At 42.4% G+C, this 12,524-nt stretch overlaps 1 protein-coding gene across 1 annotated transcript in view; it reads right to left on the bottom strand.

Moving 5' to 3' along the window:
- SLC17A6 (solute carrier family 17 member 6) overlaps nucleotides 1–8,502 on the bottom strand; it is a 35,891-nt gene extending 27,389 nt beyond the window's left edge. Inside the window, exons 1-3 of the mRNA XM_004319209.4 lie at nucleotides 8,417–8,502; nucleotides 5,415–5,667; nucleotides 3,706–3,824 (exon numbers count right to left, since the gene is read on the bottom strand). Of these exons, the coding sequence (XP_004319257.1) occupies nucleotides 3,706–3,824; nucleotides 5,415–5,667; nucleotides 8,417–8,502 (458 nt within the window). The remainder of the gene's footprint in view (nucleotides 1–3,705; nucleotides 3,825–5,414; nucleotides 5,668–8,416) is intronic.
- Between the last annotated feature and the right edge of the window lie 4,022 nt (nucleotides 8,503–12,524).

The following is a 12,524-nucleotide window of genomic DNA, read 5'->3' as shown; positions in this document are numbered from 1 at the left end:
AATACATTCAGAAGTCTGAACCCATGCCATTTGGCTTTAGATCCTGTATCTTAACCACTATGTAATATTGCCTTTTGTAAAAGGTGCAAAACACTTTGTTGTGATGTTTATTTCATTTATTCCACAAGTATCTATTATGGGTCAGGGTCTCTTTGGATAGAGCAGTGTAAGTAACAAGGACAAAACTGCTTGCACTCACGGAGCTTACATTTTATTGTAGGAAGGCAGTTATTTCTTAGTTATAGATCAGAAAGAAAAATAGCGGTATGATAGCTGGCAATAGTGTTACATAAATAATTAAAGCAGAGTTGGGAAGTCAGGAGGACAGGAGCAGAACAGGGAAATTTTTTAAATAGGGCTTAAATAATATTGCCACCTAGACAGAGGCAAGAATAGTCTTTGTGAATACAATATCATCCATTAAAAATATAGTGTTGACCAAACTTCCTTTGGTAAATGTGAACCTCTTTGGTTATGCCTTTGTAAAAATTGTGTTGTTTCTCCCACTAAATACTTGACCAGGTTCCTCATCACTCTCTAAATGCAAGATAAAGATAGTTTTTTTTAGCAATTTCACGTTCATAAATTTTTGAGTTACTGTAAGCCCTATGCTCTTTATTGTTTAAAGACAAAATTAATTTGCCTCCAATACCTTCTTATCACTGTATTAAATGTTCTCATCTTAAACATTACAGATTTTGTGAGGAATCTTCCTTTGATTCCCCACTCTAAAGCCCTCCATGGATTTGACTAAATTCTCCGGCCCAGGATGTGCATTAGCCCTTTAAGGAAAGGCAAAAGAAAAAAATGATGCAAGAGGTCTTCCTGAGACCCAGTTTCCTTTCGCCACTACTCTCCCACCTTCTCTCCTCATTGAGCAGGACAGCAAGCATACTTAGAATAGGACAAGAAAAAGGACCAAGAATCTGTATTCTGACCAAGAGTAGGGCTGCTTTTGCTTAATCCATGAAATGGAGAAGCCAAATTGTCATTTGTTTTTCATTGAGAAATCTGCCAGGAAGTGTAACCAGAAGCCCTTCTCTCTAGAGGAACTGTCTCCACACACTTCAGTTCCTCTGCTCTAGTTCCACCCACAATGCTGATGGCAAACACTTTCCAAAATGAGCTTCTTTTACACCTAGAGGGAAAGGACTCTGTCCCCAGTATCTCACCCAAGGGAAATCTTGTTCTATTATTAAATGATCTATAGGGAAGGGAGAATGGGTATACAATGCCTGTAGGTGGAAAACTGGTCTTGCTGTGTTGTTTTTACTGTTTTTGAAAAAGGAAATATACATCTTTCAAGCAAATTCTAAAAATCTTTAAAATTTTGTGTTAAAAAAGTCTTCCAAGATAAAATTCTATGTAGCATGTATAGGACTAATTGGACATTCACCAACTTGTCAATAAAGGTGTTTCTGGGTGATTACGTTATTTATGATTTTTTATTATCCTCTTTTTAATATATTTTTATTTGATATGTAATACTTTTATAATCAGAAAAGGGAATGTTATACATTTTAAACCTGTTTTCACAGGAGGCTGTATATTTCTCACTGTATGTTTTGTAATATTATTTTCAAAATAAAGCAAGTATGTAAAAATCTTAAAATGTGATAAGGAAGTGAATCTATACTCTTCTATCTGTTCACAAGATTTTACAATAAATTTTGACTTTATTTTCTCAGCCTTGGAGAATACAAAGCATTGTGTATGAAAATATTGTTTCTCTTCCCTAAATATCCACTTAAAGGTAAAGTGATTTTGGATTCAAATAATAATTCTAAAATTCAGAAAATTTTTCCCTTGAGGAAAATCTACCAAACAAATTAGAACCTGAGTCAACATCAGTCTTTTCTTTACTAAACATGACACAAATGCTAGCAATGAACTTGATTTTTTTTTTTTTTTTAACTAAGAAAACCTGTTTACTGACCTCCCAGTGTTAGAAAGAGAGAACGCTGGAGCATCCCTGGTGTTTTTTCCTGGCAGGAAAATGTTAGCATTTTAACATTTGGCAAGCTGAAGGTTTTGACTCTGAAAAAAAACTTAAAGGCATAGCCATTATATTTTTATTTCACATTTTATTGAGTTTCCTTTTTTCTTTTTTGGTGACTTGTTGGATGTTTTCCCAATGAAGTGAAAATATTTTACATATGTATGTTTGGAGTATCTTTCTGGGAAGTTTGTTTTGCTTTAGAAAATATTTTTAGGAAAAAAAGAGATTCGAGACACTGCATTTTGGATATAAAAGTCAAAACTCTAACATGTTCATTACCAGTAATATTCCTTTACATTTTTCTGCCTTATATCAATTTTTAAAATTTATCCCATCCATAAAATTGGGTTCTCTACACAGTTAATAATTTTCAGTTTAAACTGATTCATTTTTAAAAAGAATATTTTTTTCTCCTGTTGGGTCTGAGTATTAACCATAATCATGTCAAGGTAAAGATGATATTCAAAAGGCACTATTCCTAATCTATTGCACTCTCCTCTCGACATTTTGAAGGCCAGTCCAAAAATCCTCACCCTAGGGGCATTAAGCCTAAAATAAATTTCCAAGAATCTCTCCCTAGGCCTTGGAGATGACTGAGAAATCTTGCGCAGGAAAACACCTCTGGTGAATGGATTGTAGGTGACAAAAGCCAGGGAAGGGGCCTTGGAGATTTCACTGAGGGATAGGGAGAGACCAGTTTAGGAAAGCAAAGAGGAGATCAAGACTAGAGAGGTGCCCAGTTCTAGATTACTTCCCAGGAAAACTTGACCTTTTGCGGGGAGCGAGAGGGGTGAAGTCATAGGTACAGGGTCTGAAAGAAGGCCCAAAGTCTTTATTTGGGGTCTCTATGTAGCAATAACTGAAAGGGCGGAGTGCATCTTTTCTTTCTCAGCTTAACACTTAGGTTCAAGAAGCATTTCGTTTTATTTATCAAAATACACACAATGAAGCAAATGAAGCTGTCTCTCACAGTCGGCGTGCCAGGCTGTGCTCCTTGACACCCCCATCCCATCAGTCCTTTCGCCTCGTATTTCGGGGTGCCTCTGCAGGTGGCGCTGGGGGCACTGCTGAGGGCTGGCGCTAGGACCTCGGCTGCAGCCACCACCGCGGCCAGGCTGGAGGCCTCTGGCAGCAGCTGAGCGCCTTCCCCACCCCCGCCCCTACTCAGCAGAGCTCATTAACAGGTGGAGTCGCACCCGGGGCGCCTGAAATCCCGCCTGGCTCCATAGAAACAAATCCTGCAGACCCAGAGCACCATCTGGGCGGGCTGTTTTTTGCGCTCTACGGGGAGGTCAGCATCACACGGAGCAGGGGCACCCGAAGGACGTGCACACCAGAGCGCAGTGACGCCCCCCATCCCTTTGTGCGCTCGGCGGCGCCGTCTCTGCTCCCCGGCTCCCCGCCTGGCCTCAGCTCCTAGCAGCCACGGAGGCACGTCGACCATTTCTCGAGAAGCAGGTTACGCCAGGGCAGGGAGGCGGCGGCGACAAAGTGCGCCCGCCGTGGAAAACCCAAATCCTTTGGGGCGCCTTATTCTGGAACGAGGCACAGTGTTCGAGCCCCGCGAGTGGGTTCCAGGGTACTAGGAGACCTCGCCCAGGAGTTCCCCAACCCCGCGGGGCCGTCGCCCCTGCCCGCGGCCTCCGCTGCCCCTCGGAGGGTATAAGTCCCACCTCCCCGAGCCCCCGCCGGGCCCGATGCTTTACCTGTTGGCGGCCAGCCGAGAAGCGATGTAGCCGCCCGGAATCTGGGTGATGATGTAGCCCCAAAAGAAAGAACCGTGGATCATCCCCACGGTCTCCGGGTCCCAGTTGAATTTGGCTTTCTAGGGGAGTAGGAAAACAAAACAAAACAAAAAACAGGTGGAGGGAGAGAGTAGAGTCAGTGCTTGGGCTGAAAATTCATGTTCAGTAATTCTCGGTCGAACAGCCCTCACCGCCCGGGGTACTCCCAGCATTCTGAGCATGGGGGTGGCTTAATTTTCGTTTCCTAACAAAATTGAAGCTGTATCTTCTTACGGAGAAGACATGCCTCTTTTAACTGAAAAACCGTGCTCGTTTGAAATGGATTGTGATTAATAGCGAAGTTGGGCGCCCTGGCTTTGCTCCCCGACGACTGCCAGGAAGGTCGGATCACCTCTGCGAGCGAGGAGTCATCAGGGCTTGAGTTTGGGAAATGAGGACTCCCCACGAAGGGATTCTGTTCGCTGGCTGGAGAAAGAGACACCTGACGCGGGTCCATTTAGCCGACGCCGACCACGCAGTAGTGGAATCGCTTGGAGAATGGAACCCAGCTGGAGAAATTCTGGGGAAGGGAGATGGGGAGCTTGGGATGGAAGGTGCTGAAGTCGGAGGACCTAGTAGGAAGGATGGTCCCAGCACAATGGGGATGGGCATAGGCCAGAAAGATTTGGAAAAAGCCCGGGGAAACTGGGGGACTCAGTGGAGGGGAAGGGGTTGTTCAGAGGTAGTCAGAAGAGCGGGAGAGGGTGTGTCTGAAGGTCGGGGCCTAACTCCGCCCTCACCAGCCTGGTCCGCTGCACAAGGTGAACCTTACAGTACACTGGGGAGAACTCTCTGCGCAGGAAAGATGAAAGAGCCCTTATCCGGCCTGGGGAACTGAGGACCCTTATTTTTCCCCCCTTTGAATAAAATTATGAAACCAAACGCACTTTGCACTGTTTCCCGGAATACCCAGGGCCCATCAGCGCTCACAGCTTCCCATCCACAGCCCGTCCCAAATTTTGCATCCCAACCCCCAACCCTCGCTCTGCTTGGCTTACGTTAGCTCAGATCACTAAACAGGAAGTCAGGGCCCACGGGTTTCTGTGACCTTGACGTTGACCCTCCTCTCCCTAAGCGTCACCCAACGCACATCCTAAGATTACGGGACTGGCTTCCCCGTGACCCCGAGACTGTCCTGCGCTGCATCGGCTCCCCTCCGACAGTCAGGTGGGACGCTCCTAAAGACCCCTCGGCTAAAACTGCCGATGTGTGTGCACAGTTGTTTGATTTGTTTTTCGGTTTCGTTTCATTTTGGTTATGGAGAATGTTGGCGAGAATCGGAAGCCGGGGAAAATTATAACTAACCTGCTGCTCTATTCTTCCGAGTAAAAGAAAATAGTTCGATTTAGATTTAGCGGACAGTATTAAGGACCAATTCCTTGTATAAAATCACTCTCCTCAAAAACCTAGTGAGCCAGATGTTTTATTTTACACTTTGCAGGGGAGAAGAGGAAGGCCCAGAGAACAGAAGAGACTTGCTCCAGCCTGAAAAGGGCTTGACTATACTGTCGCGTCCCAATCTAGAAGGGCAGTGCTCGAGGGGCCGGACAAGCCTTCCTCATTCAATGGGGATAGTGGGGCTCAAACAGGTGAAGTGGCTTTGCGAAACCACAGGGCCAGCTGTTGCCCACCTCCTTGATGACCTTGCCCCCGCGGTGGATGGTGCTGTTGTTGACCATGTCCACGATGGCCACGCCCAGGTTGCAGCGGATGCCGAAGGAGATGCAGAAGCCCAGGCCGCTCATGATGGCGATGATATAGCGACGTGGCAGACCGAAGCACCTGCAGTCGCACAGCGGCGCCTTCTTCTCAGGCACCTCCAGGGGCTTCCCATCCTCCGTCAGCTCGATGGTCTCCCCGGTCTCCTGCTTCTTCTCCAGCACCCTGCGCGGCACACCGTGGGGAGGCAAGGACGCCACGGGTTAGGCACCCCGACGCCGGCCCGTTCCCAGTTCCCAGGACCGGTCAGGACTCGGGGGATGGGCCCTGACCTGCTTCCCCTCCCTCAGGGGTTAGGGGGCTGGGGCGCCACCAGGCTTCAGGACCTCCCGGGTTCTCCAGCCTTCTTCCAGGCTCCATCCCCGCGGCAACATCTCTTCAACTTTAGTATCTTCTGTCCTATGGCAACCAGTGCCCATTCCCTCGGGATCCACCCCACAGCGCCTTGATTCACGTACACCGCCTGAGCCTAACTTTCTTGCGGGGTCTGCAGTTTGTGAGGGTGACCCGAAAGGCGCCTTCTCAGCGCCTGTGTAGACACCTCCCGCGTGCAGTGTTCTGCCCAGGCGACAGCCGCTTTCATCCAGCCACCCAGCCTCCCGAGGGCTGCTCCCTGGTGGGCGGGCCCAGGCACAGTCCTGCACCCACGCTACTCCTTCCTTCACAGCCAAGTTGAAGCTTTCCGGGTTGAGGACACCGGGATCCAACCCCCTCCCCGCCAGCTAAGCCCGGGAGCCCCTTGCACCAAGGCCTGTCCCGTCCGGCGCCCAAGCGGAGAAGGTCTGTGAACGCTCTTTCAGTGTCACGCACTCTCCTTCGCCTTCCTCCAGCTCCTAGGATGCCAGTTCAACATTTACTCTCCTGTTACACAGCTTACTCTTTTATCCCTTGTTACTTGAGTTTGAAACAAAGGCCTCCACAACATATGGCCGACACCTAAGATTCCTACTGCCAGAACATGAATAATTAATTATTCACAACCTTGTGTCACTACTATCTCAGTTACAAACACCGAAAAATGTCATGGACCCATTTCCAAAGAAGTAAAATGAGACTCCCAGATTATACCAATGCACCCGCAAATCAACTCTGGTAAGATGTTCCACACCAAGGTAGAAGATCTCACGTTTATGTTTCGTTTTGTGTTTTTTAACTTGCATAGTATTTCCTAAGATTTCACCCCACTGATTCAGTTGCTTTTAGGCTTTCGTCCTTGTGGGGAGGGGAAAGGGGAAAGGGGAAAGCAGAGTGATAGAATGGTTTTACTAAAAGCTGATAGTGTTGTTTTGGTCCACAATATATCAGCGAAATTTCTGTTTAAAAGAAGAGGAATGTGAAGGGTAACACACCGTGGACCCTTGAGATGGATATTTAAACAAAGAACCTCTCTGTTCACGATTTGCAGATGTTTTCCAATCCACCATATATCTTTTTTCTATGTGTGCCCCTTTAAATGATTATATCCACACACAATTGTTTTCATACCCGCAGGTAAAGCGAATGAAATTTTTAGATCAATTTCAAGAATGCATAGCTTGGGAGACGGCTGTCAAGCAATTTGAGAACTACCAGAAAAAAAAGGTCAAACTTCCAAATTCTACAAAATACCAACTGGGGAAACATCATAACTGTATTTGCGGCTATGTTAATACTTATTCCTAAAGCCCAATTCCAATGTTAGCGTACAGAGCAATTTATTCTAAGAGAGAAAAATTCAACTAATGTGATTTTTTTTCATATTGGCTTCATGTGCTCATATATGCAAAGTTAAACTCCGCACCTGAACTCCCCACCTGATGGCAGTTGAGCTGGGAAAGAACAGCTCTTTCCAGGGCAGCTGCGGGACTGCAGGGCCTTTGCAGTATCTACTGCCGCATAGGTGCATGATGGTGCCTACAAGAAGCCCACCAGGACCAGAGAGAGATTTGGAAAATTGGGAGGTGCCTTGGTCATTTTCTTTACATATCCTATACATTTCCAAAGGCTTCAATTTCTCAAATGCAAAAATTAGCGCTCTCTTAGAATCATTTATCCTTTTGTTTCTGCCCTTTCTTCTTGATTTTCACATTATTAAGAAAATGTGTATTCATTTAATATTCTTGAAAAATTTAAAGTTGTAAAATTTACAGAATAATTAGTATAGTGACTACAGGGAGGATTAAAATTTTAAATCATTTCTAGTACTTCCAAAGTCATTTTGCTGGTTATTATTATGGCTTTTCTTAAAAGCACTGTGACATTTCCCATGCAAGAAATAGACTTCTAGGAGAGGTCAAATAATTAAAAATGCATATACATTGTTTCAGATTTAAAGAGAGGAACTATTTCAGCTATCAATTATTGATATATTTTGATTCTTCTTCCTTCAGTACAGAAGGAAGATTCCACTGGGAGATTCTCTACTCAAGTGGTTTTAAAGCTGAAACCCAGCTTTCTTTTCACCACTACTCTTTGGAATTTTATTGTTTAATTTTTTAGGTGGTTGTGTTTTTTATTCATTTTTCTGCATTAAAGGATTTAATTTGGTGTCACTATAAGCAACAAAAGAAAGGCTCTTTGAACGGGTGCAGGTCATTTCTTAATTGTAAAGAGGATAAATCCTCGGTAGGAAAGGATAAGAATCTGCAGGTACCAAAACAAAAATCACACACACACACACACACACACACACACACACACACACACACACACACACACACACACACACACACACACACACCAGACAGGTTAATTTAGTGCAACATTCCTGAATTACTAAGTAGGTTTCCAGAGCAGCCCCGCTTCAGCAATGAGCAACAAAAAAGATTTTCCGAACATATTACAATCTCTCTAAGCAACCAGGACTTAAGGAAATAGCTCTGCAGATTTTTTTTCGTGCTGAGTCCCAGGCAAACAGAGGTTTGCTTTTCCTTACCTGTAGATCTGGCCGAGGGATTTTCCAGCAAAATTCTTTAGTCCCTCTTTTCCTGGGGTCAAAATCCTTTGTTTTACCGACTCCATTCCTGCAAAGCGTGGTGTCGGCTCTTGCCAGATTTAAATAGAAATCGCTAGGAAAGGGGAGAGTGGCGCATATTGTCTTAATCGCTTAAGGTAGTTGTAGGTTTTTTCTTCTCAGCAGAACGGTATCGGTGTGCCTCTTGCAAGAGTGCGAGTGAGAGAGGGGAGGGAGAGTGAGAATGGGAATACAACAGAATAGCTGCATGCAACCCACGGGTTTCCTAATAGGAGAGTTGGTAGACACAATCAGAAAGTCTCATTGGAAGGGGAGGATCCGGTGGCAAAGGGCGCACGCAGTGCCATGGTATTTGGGCGGGTGCAGATGAGTCCTTGTCCTGGAAGTCAGTCCACTGGAAAACAATGTAAATTCCCGGTTTTGAAAGCCTTGTTGCTGTCAAATCTTCTGCCTTTTAAACGTGGGCGGAAATACCACAGAACCCTTGTGTAAGGACAAAGTCAAAAGAATAGTACTTTTTAAAATGGTGCCTTTGCGGTAAGGAGCAGAGCAATTCCAAAACTCATGGGAGCATCTTAGGTCTCAAGTGAGCGATACTGCTATAGTTTTTCCTCCTTGCCCACGACCTCCTCCCATCACGCCGGCGCAAACTCCGCTCTGCGGTAGTGTCGAATTAAGATGGAGAAAGCCTGCTGCTCTTTGAGGACGTGAGTAAATAACAGATACACGGTTCTGATTTGGGCAGCGTCAGGGAAGATTTTGTTTTCAGCACCGCTGACAGAGCCCGTCTGGGCGCTTCTCGGAAAAATTGTTCAGCACCAAGGACAGAGTAAGTTTCAGGAAAAGGGGAGGTTTCTTTTGGCTGGCCAGGTTGCCAACTTTCTAGGGGAACTGGGAGGATGGCCCTGACCAAAGACTATACTGGGGATCTTCAGGAATGGATGCTATGGAAACCAAGTGAGAAGATGTCATCATCGCCAGGGTTTGCAGGGAGCATGGTGCATTGAGCTCTGCAAAAGAGAAAGACTTTATTAAAAATTGACAAGTTACTTCTAGTTTCCTATGTTTTGCCCAGCACGCTGATGCCAGCTCTGACAGTGTTGCAGGGAAGGAAGGTTACAGCACATTTTACTTATGTTTGTGTTATTTGGGGCACCGGGGCTCCCTTGAATATAAAATATATGTATACAAAGTGCATAATTATATTGTTCCTGTGTTTTGTTTTAACCCCTGATAGGTAAGAAAAAAAAGGAAGGAAGAAAGGAGGAAAGAGAAGGAAGAAGCAAGAAAGAGGGATAGAGGGAAGGAGGGAGGTGGGGGAGGGAATAGAGAAATAATTTAAAAAAGAATAGTTTTCCTGTGTTCTTGGTTAAATAAAAGAGAAGCAGTTTAATATAAATTCCTTGGAATTGTATGCTTCTTCACTTAACTAATTTTCAGCACACTACTGAAATACCAATATACTGATGAAATTTGTGGCTATACCTTGTGCTTGTTAACAAATTATCATTGATTATATTTTCAAGATTTATTTAAAATTATTTATAATCGTTTAAAATGTAATTTTTATTTTGTACCATCTTCTCCTAAAGTAGAACTACAGAGAGAAATTCATGTAAGATATTTGCTTTCACATATATAGGAATAGCATCAATGAATCTATTTCATTAAGCAAAGCAAGAAAACAATGCAAGCTTAATGTTAATTATTAATGCATTTGACATGAATCACGAACCTCTTAGATGAAATTCAGGCAAATAGTTACAAAACAGATTGTCCTTGAAACACATTCGCAAAGTCAAAATCCTTCAATTTCCTTTAAGCCAACAGGGGGAGTAGATTTTTCTTAGGGATTCTGTTACCGTATCTCAGAAGTATGGATCTAAGTACAGAATCATGTAAGAATATTACCCAAATAGGCCAAATAATACAATGAATATGCATAAACTGAATGGATAGCTGAAAAAAATTTCAAAAGTAGCTAAAACTACCATTATTAAATTTAATATTTATCAAATTATATTTTCTATGAATTATAATAAAGAAAAGGATACCGGAAGCATCTTTCTCTTATTTTGTTGTGCATTAAAATATATATTTCCTATTACAATACTGAACAAGATTTTTCTAAAACTCTGGAATGCCTCGAAATAGTATCTACCCCCAAGGTGATCAACTGTAAAAAGGGAAAAAAGAAAACTCATTAAACTACCTTCCTCCAAACAAAAGATTCAAGCTTGTCAGGACTTGACTCATCAAGTGTTTTTCAAAATATCTAAGTTTTTCAAATCTTTAGTGACCAAGTTCATTAAATTTAATTCATTTGGGATATCCATTATTTTTAAATTCCAGAAAGTTATATAAAAAAGAGAAGTCAAAGAAATATCTGTGAAGCTATGATGGTGACATAAAAATGATTTTTCCAAGCATTCCTGCCTAAGTTTCACCCAAAATGATTAGAGATCTAAACCACTGGCAAACTTGATTGCTAAGTCATGTGTGTGTGTGTGTGTATATATATTCATATATACCATATATATGAATGATACAAATCCAACACAAAAGCATTGTTTGTAGAGTAAAATAATTACATTCATCTTATTGAAATCAATGTCATTTGGCTCTCTCCTCCATTCTCTTGATAAAAGTGTGAGTGTTTAAATCAGAATTACTGCTAATATTAATCTATTCATACTAAAAATATTTATTTAGTGCTAAAAATTTCACTAGGTTCTGAGGCTGTTCCCTGAAAGATCTCACAAGCTGCATGGGAAATAGACACATAAATACAATGACAGATACTTCTGGGTGAAATTGGACAAGTTAAGTAACCCAGCCTGGGAGTATAAAGTGTACAGAAAAGATTTCAGGAAGTGATGTTTCCTTGTCTGTCTTAAGACTTGAAGAGAAACTTAGTCCTGTAAAAATGATGACAGCCCAGGAAATTGGGTGGGGAATGATGGTGGCACTTGGGGAGATCCCAGCCAGAGGAGAGACATCTTGAGCAAAGTCATAAACAAGGGGAAAATGTTGTATGTGAAAAATTACAAGAATTGTTGCTAGGCTACAATTTAGGCTATTCTTAACAGCTACACCCAATATTAGAGACACATATTTACATACTACTTACTAATCCAACATATTTTCTTCATGCATGGTCCCCAAATCCAAACACTGAACATGTACTTTTGTGACCTTACTTTCACCAGATTTATCTTTATGCAAGGAAATATTAGTAGTTATACATATGACATTCATTTAGGGACATCGAAAAAGTCTTCCATTCTCTGGACACCTTCCCTTACTGTTAATATTTTCCATCCAATTTTAGCCTTAAATTACATTATTAGGCAATTCTTTCTCTGGTAGAATTGTCCCCTTTATCCAAGCACTCTTAGCAATAAAAGGAGAAGGTTTCATTGACTATAACTAACATGTGTAGTGTTACAATTTATGAATGACTTTCATTTACATTATCTCATTTATTCTTTGGAACGATTCTTCAAAATAACTAATTTCATTCCCAGTTTTTTTTTATTCCCAGTTTATTGAGGAGGAAAATGAGATTTAATGAATTGCCTGAAGTCATGCAACCAGTGATGAAGAAGCAGTATGGGTTAGAGTAGTTTTTCACCATTTAAGATTTTGTTAAAATACAGATTCTGATTCAATAGCTCTACAGTGGAGCCCAAGATTCAGCAATTCTAACAAGTTCAGGGCTGCACCTGTGGATCACGATTTGAATATCAATGGTGTAGATTTGAAATGTGAAATCAGCTGACCTGCGTTTGGGTCCTGGCTCTGCCGATTAGCATCCCTGCAACTTTGAATCAATTACTTAACTTTAATAAACTTTGGTTTCCTTATTTGTACAAATGAAGGCTTGCAGTAAGTGATCTCTATCAGCCCTTCCACTTATAAAAGTCTCTGACTTTTTCATTAATTTATTCATTGATGTAGAACAATATTTTCTTCATTTCTTCCACCTTAAGATTTTTTTTATTGTATTTGAACTAAACAGCTAATAATGAACTGAAAAAAAAATGCCAATGATATAGAGAAATATGTT

The sequence above is a fragment of the Tursiops truncatus genome, chromosome 8, assembly GCF_011762595.2.
Source record: "Tursiops truncatus isolate mTurTru1 chromosome 8, mTurTru1.mat.Y, whole genome shotgun sequence".
NCBI classification, from domain to species: Eukaryota; Metazoa; Chordata; class Mammalia; order Artiodactyla; family Delphinidae; genus Tursiops; species Tursiops truncatus.
The sequence above is the reverse complement of the archived record's forward strand: the minus strand, read 5'-3'. Positions and strand labels throughout refer to the sequence as shown.